Source organism: Galeopterus variegatus, unplaced genomic scaffold, assembly GCF_000696425.1.
Source record: "Galeopterus variegatus unplaced genomic scaffold, G_variegatus-3.0.2 Scaffold3858, whole genome shotgun sequence".
NCBI classification, from domain to species: Eukaryota; Metazoa; Chordata; class Mammalia; order Dermoptera; family Cynocephalidae; genus Galeopterus; species Galeopterus variegatus.
The window spans coordinates 15,899-29,348 of NW_007729969.1; the positions used below are offsets into that span (position 1 = coordinate 15,899).

At 50.6% G+C, this 13,450-nt stretch overlaps 1 protein-coding gene across 1 annotated transcript in view; it reads left to right on the plus strand.

Annotated features, from left to right (window-relative positions):
- Positions 1–795: 795 nt before the first annotated feature.
- CRTAC1 (cartilage acidic protein 1) overlaps positions 796–13,450 on the plus strand; it is a 68,685-nt gene continuing 56,030 nt past the window's right edge. The window contains exons 1-2 of the mRNA XM_008586178.1: positions 796–833; positions 7,167–7,363. Of these exons, the coding sequence (XP_008584400.1) occupies positions 796–833; positions 7,167–7,363 (235 nt within the window). The remainder of the gene's footprint in view (positions 834–7,166; positions 7,364–13,450) is intronic.

Below are 13,450 nucleotides of genomic sequence, written 5' to 3' on the forward strand. Positions count from 1 at the left end.
CAAAATAGGTAGCATATTTTTTTCTTTAGTTTTTTTTTCTTAAATAGCATATTTTATATATCTTTCAAATCTAAAAAAAAAAAGTTTCTATTTATGTAAAATGAGAAATCATACATAAATTACTTAGCACAGTATAGAGTAGGTACTCAATGATTACATTCTTTTATCTGGCTTCCCCTTAATACAACTGCCTAAGTGATTTTTTTTTTCCATATGGGTCAATGATTCTGAACAGAAAAGAAGTCGATCCTCTATATCTATAACACTTTGTTATTCTCCCTCCCCCTTACCCAGATACCAACTCTTGGCATCCTTTTTGTCATTAACATGTTTGTACATATGTTCTGGGAATTATGAAAGTGGAGGGTCAAAAACCAAACAAAAGACTGGAGGTTCAGTTGACCTTTCATTCAGCAACTTGTACCTCCCTAGGCAACTTCTCTTCCATCCACTCTACACATGTACTGTCACTATGCATGGGATGATGGGGAGACGGAAGTGAACAAGACACAGTCCCCACCTTCGTGAAGCTTGTGGTTTACTGGGAGGAGTAAGCAATAACTAATAGAGCAAGCAAGAGCAGGGGACTGGATGCAGTGACTGGGATACCAGCAAGGGGGAAGATCTCTCTAAGGAGCTGCCTTTTAACGTGAGTCCTAAAGGATGAGAAGGAGCCAACTGTGGGACAGGAAGGAGGGAAGTAGAAAGAGAGTGTTCGGGGCAGAGGGAGCCATCCTGCAAGAGGTCCCTGGCTGGGCACATGTCTGGTGGGACAGTCAGAGCTGAAAGGAGCCCATGGAGCTGGAGGAGGTCAACGAGGTGGAGGAGCAGCCGTGCCAGGCTCCTGGGCCAGGAGTGATCATGGCTCTGGTTTCATGCCAACACAATGGAAAGCCGCCAAAGGGTTTTAGGCAGGAGGATGGCATGATCTGATTTTTGTATTAAAAAAATGACTCTGCTGCAGTGCGGGGGAATTAGATTGGGAGGGGGCAAGTGTGGAAGCATAGAAAGGAAGCTCTTCAGAGATGGTGGTAGTAGGGGAGGAAAGAAGAGAAAAGATGTGAAGTATTTTAGGAGATAGAAAGGACAGGATTGGCTGGTAAATTAGATGTGAAGACAAGGGTAGGGAGAGCCAGGGCTGATGCCAGGCTTCTGCCTTTAGTACTTGGGGGCTCACTCGGGGAGGCAGGGCTGAGCAATCGATAGTTCCCTTTTGGACAGGTTCTATCAGAGGTGGCTGTGGCACTTGCAAGTGGCACGTCAGGTAGGCAGTCGGATATATGAGTCTGAGTTTGGATTGGGGATTGGGATTGGAGATGTAAATTTGGGAGGTGTCAGTCATGGGAATGAATATTAACCCCTTGTGAAAGGGGAGAGAAAGAAGGGGAGAGGGCCCAGGGCCAGGCCTGGGGACTCCAGCATTAAGAGCGTGGAAGAATCTGCACAGAGGGAAGGAGAGGAAGCAGAGAGAAGGCAGGAAACCCACAGCTGCCATCCTAAGGCCAGGAGGGGAGAGTTTTCAGAGGAGAGTGGCAGGGCAGAGGCAGAGAAGGCAGCAACTACACCATATATAGCCAAGAGGCCAAGGGAGATGAGGACAGAAAGGGTGTCCCTAGATGTGGCCACAGGAAAGCCACCGATGACAGGAGCAAGGCTGGCTTTGGTGGAGTTGGGGTGGAAGGTGGATTTGGGTGGGGAAAACATGTGGTGGGAAAGTAGAGACAGCTTGTGAGGACAGCTTTTTTAAGAAGTCAAGTTATAAACAGGAATAAAGAAATATTCCTGTAAAGGATGAGCAATCAAGGGTGGGATGTTTGGGGAAGAGAAATACTGGAGCATGTTTGCAAACTATCAAAATGATCACTGGAGAATGAGATTGTGCCTTGGAATTTAAAAAAAAAAATAATGATAACAACTTATAATTGTGTAACTCCTCACAGTTTACCAAGTGTCATCACACACGCTCTTGCACTTAATCCTCACAGCCATCCTGTGAGGTGTGTGGCAGCCCCGAGTTACAGATGAGCAAGCTGAAGCTTAGAGGAACTGAATGACAAGCTCAAGGTCAGATCCAGAAAGCAGCAGGGCCAGGACACCCTCCGCCCCCAGACTGCTCTGGGCTAACCCCAGGCCCCCTCCTCTCCCCAGCAATGCTGTCCCTATGGATGGCACCCACAGCCAGGACCGGTTGTGCCCTTGGTGATGTCTCTCAAGCAGAATTTACAGTTGCCACCAAGCCCATTGCTTCTGCCTGCTGCCCGTCCTTTGACATTTAGAAGCCACAGCTGGTCTTTAAGAACATGGGCCTGAGCCAGTCCATGGCTCACTTGGGAGAGCGTGGTGCTGACAACACCAAGTCAAGGGTTGAGATCTCCTTACCGGTCATCTTTTGAAAAAAAAAGAACATGGGCCCTTGTCCCACTTCCTGGCTCCATTTAACAAAGCTTCAAAGCCTCCTAAATTTCTAGAAGTGCCCCAAAATTTCTGGCAGGTGTCAGAGACAGTAATCCCCTGTAGCTCACATCTGGCTCCACAGGCTTGTCAGCTTGGGGACTGACACCACAGTGACTGTGGGCATGCCATCTAAGCTCTGCACCTCAGTTTCCACATCTGTAAAACAGGGACGTTAATAAGACCTTCATCCTACGACTGTTGTGAGGATGAAATGAGACAGTGGGAATAAGGCATTTAGAACAGTGCTTGGCACGTGGCGACTGCTCTATTCACGTTCCCCATGATTATTTTTATTCATTCATTCACTCACTCACTCATTCTTGCATCAAACAGACGTATTTTTTTTGTTTTTTTGTTTTGTTTTGTTTTTTGTTTTTAAAAAGATGACCGGTAAGGGGATCTCAACCCTTGACTTGGTGTTGTCAGCACCACGCTCACCCAGTGAGCGAACCGGCCATCCCTATATGGGATCCGAACCCGGGGCCTTGGTGTTATCAGCACCGCACTCTCCTGAGTGAGCCACGGTTGAGCACCCTCTCGATGCCAAGCATTGCTGTAAGCACAGAAAATGCAGAGATGCATCCACTCCACATGCTTCCTGGGCTCAAGAAGCAGATGTTTTAATGAGGGAGGTGATGTTGGAACACAAACCTCTCTGCCCTCGCAGGAATACGCGAGGAGCAAAACGCTGTGGGTATCCAGAGAAGAGAAGGTCACATCCAGCCAGGGCAGTCGGGCAGGCTTCGTGGGAGGATGGGAGGGTGAGAACATTCCCCTCGGGAGGGGGAGGCTGCAGCTGAGCAAAGACACAAGATCGAAAAGGGCAGAGCATATTCAGGGAGTGCGAGGAAACAAACTGGAGTGCCAGCTCCATGGAGAAGAGGAGGAAGGGGTAGGGCTACTTTCCTGGGGAAGATGGTGTAAGGCTCTGGGTATCAGCAGACCCAGCCAAGGGCCACCTGGGTGGAGGGGGAGGCAGCTCTGTGCACGGCCTTGCACCATGGGCTGTCAACCCAACCTAGGGGCTGTGCGTCTAGGGGTGGGGGTGGCAGATGAAGAACACCAGAGTGTCAGCATTCATCCCAGGACACTATGTAGGTTTGGGGGGAACCTCTATGGCACATAATCATTCTGTAACAGATCCAAGAATTTGATACAGCCTAGTAACATCACCTCACAATCCCCTTAGAGGATGTCCTGGAATTAGCACTGCCAAGTTCTTCAAAGAAGAGATGAGCCGGGGCCATCTGCTCTGCCAGGGCCACAACCATGGGTGCAGGGACCTGTGTGTACCGAAGCCATCCCAGATTCAGAGCTATATGTGGGGAGGCCCTGGTTCCTCACATCCCACTTGGAGCTGGCTTCAGGGGATGGTAAAGACCCAAGGGCCAGAGGATGTGAAGGAGGGTGTCAATGCTGGACTTCATATGGTGGCTCCTCAGCCATAGCCTGGGGGAGGGGACGCCTGCTGGGCTCATCTCAAAAGGTTGCAGTTAGACACATGGACCACAGAGCTTTTGGTCCACTGGATTTCAACCTTTGGCTCTGGAATCCCTTGTTCAAACAACGTTGTGGAAGGTGATGCATAAAATAAAATGTATCAGCATAGAAATGCTCTGGTTAAAACTGAGAGTGTAGGGCCCTGTGGCCGCATTTGTCCGCACATTTTGTGGCCCCCTGATTTAGTCCAATTCTATCACTTTACCATCACCACGGTCTCCCAAGTGAGCTAACCCGCCAGCCTCCATTTCTCTCATTTTACAGAAGAGAAGCCCAGAGCCTAGAGAGGGAACTGACCAGCCCAAGGCCACCATCCTAATCTCTGGCAGAGCATTTAAGAAGCAAATGAGATCAAGGATGAGAAAGTGCTTTACAAATTGTAAAGTGCTGTAGAAACGTAGTTTACCATTATCGCTGCCATTTTCATGAAGTTTTCGGGCATTTCTCAAGATTGCTACTCTGGGGGAGGCTGCCAGGAAAAAAAATACTGCAGAGGATAAAGAGTGTTGGCATCATAGGCAGTGTAGAAAGAACACGGGATTGCACCCTAAAGACAAAGGCCCAGCACTGCCATTCGCAGGCTGTGTAACCTTGGACTTCACTTTGCCTCTCTGACCCTCAGTTTCCTTTTCTAGAAAAATGCCTCACCTGCCTTCGTTCTGGGACTATGCAAGGCTCAAGTGAGACGATGCATGTGAGAGAGCTTTTAACAAGGCCAAACACTCCATGAATATAGTCGTCTTAGGAGGTGCAGTAGCAATGAAAGAACAAAAGACCCCGAAGCTTTCAGGACTAGTGTTTAGTGCTCAAAAGGCACTTCCTGTCCTCAAGGGCTGGAGCCAGCTGCTGACAATGCTGGAACCCAAGTGTTCTGTCTCCCCTGCCTAGACACATCTCCTTACATCGACAAGCAGCCCTCAAACACTCTTCATCAAGGTGTCCAAGGCGCCACCTTCCATCACCGGGCTCTGACTCAGCCCCCATGAGGGCCGTCTCTCCCTTCACACACTGTGGGTGCCAGAAGGCTCGTGGCCAGCTGTTTAGCATCCCCAAACTTCACTGGCTTCTGCATCTTGGTGACAAAGGAGAGGGCCAGGTTGGATCTGATTCAGGAAAGAAAGAAGCAATTTCTCTCAAAGGCCTTGGAGAGTTCTTCCTGCCCTCCCCAGGTGTTCTCAGCTGGGGACCATCCAGAGGCCAGCACCTGAACTTCACTCAGGATGCTCACGCTCAGGGTGAAACACAGGCAAGGGGTCAGGGACTCTGTGGATGGGGTTTGGCTGGGTTCCTTTGGAGAGCCTGGGAAGCTGGTGCTCCCAGGAGGCAGGAGGTGGCCTTCAGACTTTCATGGCTCTGCTGCCTGGGGATGACCTTGGGCATGCTGCTTTCCTGTGGGACCCTCATTTTCTCCAGATTGAGAGGTTATGGGAAGAAATTAACCATGGGATACCTAAGTCCTTATGACCCAAGCATGAGCTCTGAGGTCTCGTTCATCCAATCATTTGACAATATTTATTGAGCACCTGTCGTATGCCAGGCACCATTCTAGGCACTGGAAAACAAAACAGACAAAAAGTTCTTATGTAGCTAACAGCAGTATGCCAGGCACCATTCTAGGCACTGGAAAACAAAACAGACAAAAAGTTCTTATGTAGCTAACAGCACTCTAGTGGGACCAAACAGAGAAGGAAGAGATAAACAAGAAGGCAGAGTGGTCAGCTGGTGGTGGAAGCTGTGGGGAAGAGAACAGTGGTGAGGGGTAAAGTGTACAGGGTTGTCGTGGTGGTGGCTGCAGAACTGGGGAGTGTGGGCAGAGAGGGCCTCACTGCAGAGGAATGATTGAGCAAGGGCCTGAAGGAGGTGAAGGAGGGAGCCAGAGTGTGGATATCCAGTGGAAAAGCATCCTGGACAGAGGGAACAGCAAATGCAAAGCCTCTGAGGCAGGAATGGCCTGGGCTTCCATGCCACAAGGAGGTGGTGTGGGTGCAGGAGCCTGATGGGCACTTCAATCTTTTGTCTTGAGTTCCTTAGGAAAGGAGATTCAGCAGGTCCACCTAATAACTTAGCTGTGTTCATAGTCTCCCAACGGAGAAGCTGATTTCATACTACTGCTTAAATGCTGAGACGTTCTTCAGGAGAGAGGTGTTCCAAACCTCAACGACAAAGCCTTCTGCTCCTCCAGGGCTCATTCATGCAGGGTCTCTTGGGAGAGCAGAAAGTGTGCATTAGTCCATTTTCTTTCACTTGTTATAGAATACCTGAAACTGGGTAATTTATAAAGAGAAGAAACTTATTTCTCACAGTTTGGGAGGCTGGAAAGTTCAAGATCGAGGGGGTATAGTTGGTGAGGGCATTCTGAGTGGGGACCCTGCAGAATCCTGAGGCAGTGCATCACATGGCATGCACGGTGAGAGGGCAAGAGTGTGCTAACGTGCTCTCTTCCTCTCCTTATAAAGCCGCCAGTCTACTCCCCAATAACCCAGTAATTCATTAAACCATTAGTCAATGAATAGATTAATCCATCCTTGAGGGTCTAGCCCTCATGATCTAATCACCTCTTAAAGGCTCTACCTTTCAAATACCATAGTCGGATTGCCCTCTTAATACTGTTAGAATGGGGATTAAGTTTCAACATGAGATTTGGAGGGGACAAACATTCAAACCATAACAAGGGTCTTGGGTTCAAGTCCCAGCACCTGACACTTACTAGCTGTGATGCCCTGCAAAGGGCACTCAACCTCTCTGGGCTTCCGTTTCCCTGATGAGCTTCAGTTACCCACCTGTAGAATGGGTTAATAATGCAGCCTTCCATGCCTACCTCACTTGATTGTTGTTAGATTTAAATTAATGAGATCATAAATGTGAAAGTGCCTTTTACATTGAAGCGGGCAAGATAAATGCCAGGGAGGTTTTAGTTTTCTTCAGTGAAGCCTGTGGTAAGGGGGCCGTCACTGGCGGCCCACTCCCCGCCACCACCCCGCCCTGTTTATCATGTCCCTCAGGGGCCCAGTGGACTCTCACTGTGCCTGAACCCACATCTGATACAGGGACACTCATCAAACACTCAGGGACCCCCGAGACAAAGCTGGCAAGGGTCCCCTGGGAATGCTCTCGGGCAGAATTGCCCCACGACTCAGCCCATGCTCTGGTCAGGGGGGACAGGGTGGGCCCAGCTTCTCCTCCCCAATGTCCCCACCCCGTCCCTCCTCCAGGTACAACGGCCCCAACCTGGTTCTGAAGTACGACCGGGCCCAGAAGCGGCTGGTGAACATCGCGGTGGACGAGCGCAGCTCACCCTACTATGCACTGCGGGACCGGCAGGGGAACGCCATCGGGGTCACAGCCTGCGACATCGACGGGGATGGCCAGGAGGAGATCTACTTCCTCAACACCAACAATGCCTTCTCGGGTAAGGACGGGGCCTCAGCCTCTGCCTGTTTCCCACCTCCTCTCTCCCAATGCCAGCTGGGGGAGGGCCTGGGGTCCCTGGCCCTTCCTCAGGCCACTGCTACTGGATCCCCAGGCACAGTCCCCTGCTGCCTCCAGGACCTCCCTCCATCCTAGGAGGACCTCTTCTTGTGTTGTTCATGAAGCTTCTCGTCTCATTCCCAGGCCCTGGGCCAAGATGCAGGGGCGTGAACAGAGGAGACCAAGTCTCTCCTCAGACTGTGTGTCCCTTTCACCTCCCAGTCTGAACAGTCCCCCAGTCCTCCTAACCCTCCTTCCTCTCCATCCCCGCTGCTCCTGCTCAGCTTCAAGCACCCATTGCTATCACCTGGGTTACTGCCGTAGCCAGCAGACACCATCTGGCATCTGCCCTACACTGGCTCCCTTTCTAAAGTGCTTTGAGATCCTTCAAGGGCCCCCCACAGCTTCTAGCTGAGCTCGTTTATTCATCCCACAAGTTTTTGCCGAGCACCTACTCTACACCCAACTAGTGGCAAGAGGTGCTGGGGATATAATTTTGAGGAAGACGTGAGTTCATGGAGCCTTCTCTAGCCCAGAGCTTCTCAAACTGAAGCGTGCATCCCCCCGAATCACCGAGGGTCTCGTGTGAATGCAGACTCCGCAGGCTGGAGGGGCAGGTCCTGCATTTCTGTCATGCGCCCAGGCTGTGATGTGGCTGCTGGTGCAGGCCCACATTCTGAATAGCGAGGCTCTACACGCTAAGGAACGGACGAGGGAGATGGATGCCCGGAGGGCTAAATAATAGTAACGATAGTGACAACAGCTAATACTTAAGTAGCACCTACTGTGTGCCAGGCCCTGATGTGAGCGTTATGTTATCTCATTTAAGTCTCACGACAGCTCAATTAGCTAGGTATTGGTAAATCCCGCTTTACAGTTGAGGAAATTGAGGCAAAAGAGGTTACCTGACTTGCCCAAGGCCACAGAGCTCGTAAGTCCCATCATCCAAAGCCAGGGGCCTGACTCTGGACCTCTCCTTTTAATCAAGGTACTCCCTGGCTTTACTCAGTCCTGTGTCCTGAGGGCCCCATGGAGAGCCTGGCTCATGGTGGCTGCTCAGTGTTTCATGCATTGAGGGCCATGTTCTTTGGGCTACAGATCAAGGTGGTTCCCTACCCCTGACTCTCATGTTTTCTGAGGCTCAGATCTCAAGTCTGCTTCTGTGGGGCCATATCATCTGGGGGGAAAGCCCCATGCCATGATGTCCACCTGGGGTGTGCAGGGCCTCAAGTACCTTCAGGGCCAGGTTGGATTGCACTGAACTCCAGATGGCAGCAGCCTCTTGGGTTGGCTCTGGACGAGATCCTGTGGTTCAGACCTGAGCAGGCACTGTCCTGGCCCAACATCCTGGAGGCTGGTGATGGCCTGGCTGTGGGGGCCACCCTCCTGCTCCCCCCAACCCCGACATCCACACTGGCTTTCCTCTGGGCCACAATGTTGCCCCTACTGGTTGCCAAATCCAAGCCAGGACTAGCCCCTAGACTGCCCCTGATGTTGAGCCCTGCCAGTTGCATGAATGGGAGGGGAAGAGGTTGGGGCCCTGCCAGGGGCAGGGGCGGGCAGCGCTGGTGGCTGGCAGCCAGCCATGCGCAGCCAAGAAACAATGAGCCACAGCCCCGGGTGGTGTTTTATGGGTTTTCATCTCATCTTGCCACCAAGTGAGGCCTGAGAGATAGTAATTATCCCTACACAAATATCAGGGCATGATTACCCAGCTGGATTTACTGCCCTCTCTCCAACCAAGCCAAGATTGGATTAGGACACAATTAATTGATGGGCTGATCAACTCTTTAATGTGGGACAAGGTCAGGAAGGGAGCAGCATCAAGGGACGCCTGTGGACGGGGTGAGTCCAGGAAAACTCAGGAGGGCCGGGAAGCAGGAACAAGAACTGTGGAAGGGCTGTTCAGTGTGGACCTGGCAAGCAGGATGCCAGAGGATAGGGACAGACTCTTCCCTGCCCCCCAGCACAGAGCACCTGCAGGGCAGCAGCCCCTCCCCTGCTCTTACAGAGCCCCACTGAGTGCTAGAGCAGTGGTTCCCAGCCTCGCTGCTCATGACAGTCACCTGGGGAATGTTTAATGATCCCAGCTGAGCTGCACTCCAGTCGATCCAATCAGAACCTCTGGGGGTGAGACCCAGCTATCAGACTGTACAGCTCTCCAGGCAATTTCCAAGTGCAGCCAATGGTGAGGACCACTACGTCAGAATCATGTCAGTTCCATGCTTAGCCCAGCAATAGCCCCACTCATTCATTTATTCATTCATTCACTGGACAAACATTTATTAAGCACCTACTATGTGCCAGGCACTATCCTAAGCATGAGGAGGCTTCCATAATGAAACACAAATACCCTGCCCTCAGGAAGTCTACACTCTACCACTGCACAGCTTATATTTCTCCAGGTATCTGACTCCCTACTCCCAGCCCCCTGGACTCCAAGATCCTTCAGAGCAAAGCCCCTGCATTTTGTGGCCCCTGTGGCCCAGCCAGACAATTAGAATTGGATAAATAAATCCCAGGAAGAATAGGCAGGCATGAGCCATTGGGCCTGAGAGGAGGTTTGCCAGCAGAGGGAAGGCAAGCGAGTCAGGCAGGGTGGAGGCTCCAGAGGGCCCTGGGCTTCCTGGACTTGAGGGCACAAGTGTTTGCGTAGAGAGGCTGGGGCAAGGACGACAGTGCCCAGCAGCCTCAGCCTCAGTGTGCACCCCCCGGTGACCTTCTGTGGGTTTGAGGGATGTCTGTGGGTTTGAGTTAATTTTTCAGTTGAGTGACTCAATTGATTCACCGACAGTGGCAGGTGTGGAGCTGAGACATTTGTGTCATGTCAGCACTTCCTTGGGTCCAGCTGGCACGGTGCTTGACCAATGCCACCCTGCCCACTGTGGGGAACTTGAGAGCCTCTCCAGGAGCCAGCCCAGGCATGTCCATGGCATTCGGCTGTGCGATCCTTCAGCCTGTGCCTGTGTTGGAGGGACCTATGGAAGGACAGTCCTTCTCCTCTCCCTCAGCCAGCCTTTGGGGTGTTAGCACTGGAGTCCTTGGAAGAGGCTGAGACCCGGCCTCCTGACGGTGTCCTGTGGGAGTGAGTTTGTACAAACCTGCGATCTTTCCCTCACCTTATTAGGTGATGTTGGGCAAGGTACTTGACGTCTCTCAGTCTCAGTTCTCTCGGCTGTGGGACAGGAAAAATCACATCAACTTCACAGACTCAGCGCCCTCCAATGGCTCTGCAGGCTATCTTCAAAGCCCTTCCCATTGCCTGCAGCACCCATCCTGACGGGACCCACGTTGCCTCTCTGGCCTCTTTCTTCCTCTTGCTCACTGCATTCCCACCCGAGGCCTCCATACTTGCTGTTCCCTCTGCCTGAAACGCTTTTCCCACCGATACTCACGGTGCTCGCTCCTTCCCTCCATTCAGGCCCCTGTTCAGATGAGGTCTTCGCTGAGCACCCTACCTAAAATCGTGTCCCTGTTAGTCCCTGTGCCCTTCACTGGCTTTATTTTTTTTGTAACACTTAGCAGTACCCGGAAATATATATTTGTTTGTCCATCTCTCCTGCTAGACTCTTAACTCCATGGGGGGGGGGGACTTTATCTTATTCACTGCTCTGCTCCAGACCCAAAGAAGTGCTTATCACTTAGGAAGCATTACGTATGAATTTTTGAATGAAAAACTGAGATAATGAGTGAAAAACACTTATTACAGTGCCTAGGACTTTACAAGTACTCTCTAAACAATAGCCATTATAATTCTGTGGCTATGAAGAAAGCCAGATTCTCTAAAAGTGCCCTGGGCAGAGGGCCACAGTCCTTTCTCCTGGCCCATGGGAAAGAGAGATGTTAGGAGCAAGAAGAGAAAAGGACCATAGTATAAAGAAGACACCACCCAGATGAGGGTACCAAGTGGGCGTGGGTCAAGGGTTAAGAATTGGCAAGTAGGTAAGGGAAAGGAAAAGCAGGAGATTGACCACAATCCCAGGAAGGCCTGGGCTAGCAAACCAGCTTATGGCTTAATCAACCTGGAAAAGTACAAGCCAGAGTGTTTCAAGCAACACTACTCGGTGAAAACCAGGGAGGAAGGTATGTGAGGCAAAGGGAAACAAAAGACGGGGGCCAGCACCTCCCTCCACATCCAGGAGCTCCAGATCTCCTGCAGGGGCTGGTCAGAGCACATTCCCCTGAGGGCCATACACGGGCCCACCCAGCTGCCTCGGGGAGCATCCCTGAGCTCTCCTGCCCACGTGGCCTGGCCTGGGGAAACGGGAGCACGGGTAGCAGATGCGCCAGCATGAACCGTGAGCCAGCACTGCCTTACTTTCACTTATTCAGTTCAACAAAATGGTCCCTGAAGATCGGCTACGTGCAGGGCACTGTTAATACGTATATCTCCCTCCTTTCTGCACAACCAGTGGCATGCCCTACTCACAGTCCTGCTCCTTGCTTTTTCAATTAACAGTACATTTTGGATATTATTTCATGGCAATACACAGACAGCTTTCTCATTCTTTTTATGGCTGTAGAGTACTCCATCGTATAAACTTGCCATTAATTTAATTGGTCCCCTACTGATGAAAATTTAGATTGCTTGCAATCTTTTCGCCCTTACAAAGAGTGCCACCCAATGAGTAAGCTTGTGCAAGCCGCCATCTTCCACAATTGCAGGTGCATTTGTAAGATAAGTTCATAGAAATGGAATTTCTGCATCAACGGAATAAACATGCGTAGTTTTGATCGACCTTGCCAAATTGCCCTTCACAGGGTCACTACTCATTTCACCCCCATCAGCCGTGGATGTGAGCAGACACTTTCCGACCCTCACCAATGTGATGTTTCATCAATTTTTTTTATATTTGCCAATCTGCTAGGAAAAAATTAATAGCTAAGTGTAGCTTTAATTTTCATTTTTCTTAAAATGAGTGAGGCTGAGAATATCTTTATATATTTGAATCTCTTGTTGGCTGATAGGCTTTGCCCATTTTTTCTATTGATTATTGGTCTTTTTCTTATTGATTTTAACACCTCTTTATAAATTAGGGAAATTAGCCCTTCATCTGTAATACAAGTTGCGAATAGTTTTCCCTTGTTTGTAGTTTTTCTTTTATCTTTTCTCATGGTGGGTTTTGTAATGCGGAAAATTTTCATTTTTATGGACTTGGATTTATCACTCTCTTCTTTTATGGCTTCTGAGCTCTGTATCATCCTTAGAGAGGCCTTCAGCAGAGGCTTTTGTACCCTCTTGGAGAGGAGAGGAGGCGTCAGACACCATGCCAGAGAGAAAGAAGCGGATTCGGGCAGTTGCACTTCCGGCCTCTTCTGCCTTCATGGTAGATGAGCCATCTGCTCTTGAGAGAAGCACCCTTGTCCAGCAGCTCCTCCACGCAGGCCCCGATCCAGCTGCACCCAGACACTCCACAAAGTGTGACAGCACTGGAACCAGCTGCAAACTCATAAAAATGTAGGCTCTCAGGCTGCACCCCAGACCTACTAGGCCAGAATATATGTCCTAATCTCCAGGAGCTTCCATACCTAGTGAAGTCTGAGATGCACTGCCCTGAGTCTCCACCCTCTTTTCCTAGGATTCTCTAGGTTTTAAATAGATTCTAGGGTCTCCAATCCCCCAACCAGATTTCCCTTGGATGCAAAGTCCTGATTTGCAGCTCTCCTAGCATGGCCCCGTTTGGAGTTCAGGCTCCCTGGGCCTTCCTCCCTCGCTGTGCCTCATCACACGAGGCCCAAGGAGCAGTGAGGATGGAGCAAGGCGGCCAAAGCAGCGCAGTAATGAGTATGGGAATTAACAAAGAATTCGTTTCTTTGGGATCCCAGGCCTGCCTCCCTGCTGGCTGCCCCAGCTCTCTCCTACCATGCAAGGGGGCTTTGCAGCAGACACACCACAGTTTGATGCTCAGCATTGCCACTTAACAATAGCCATGCAAACTTAGGCAAATTATTTAACCCTCTGAGCCCCGTGTGCTCCCTGTAAAATTAAGAGCCCGTCTTACTGGCATGGCTGTGGAGAGGACTAAAG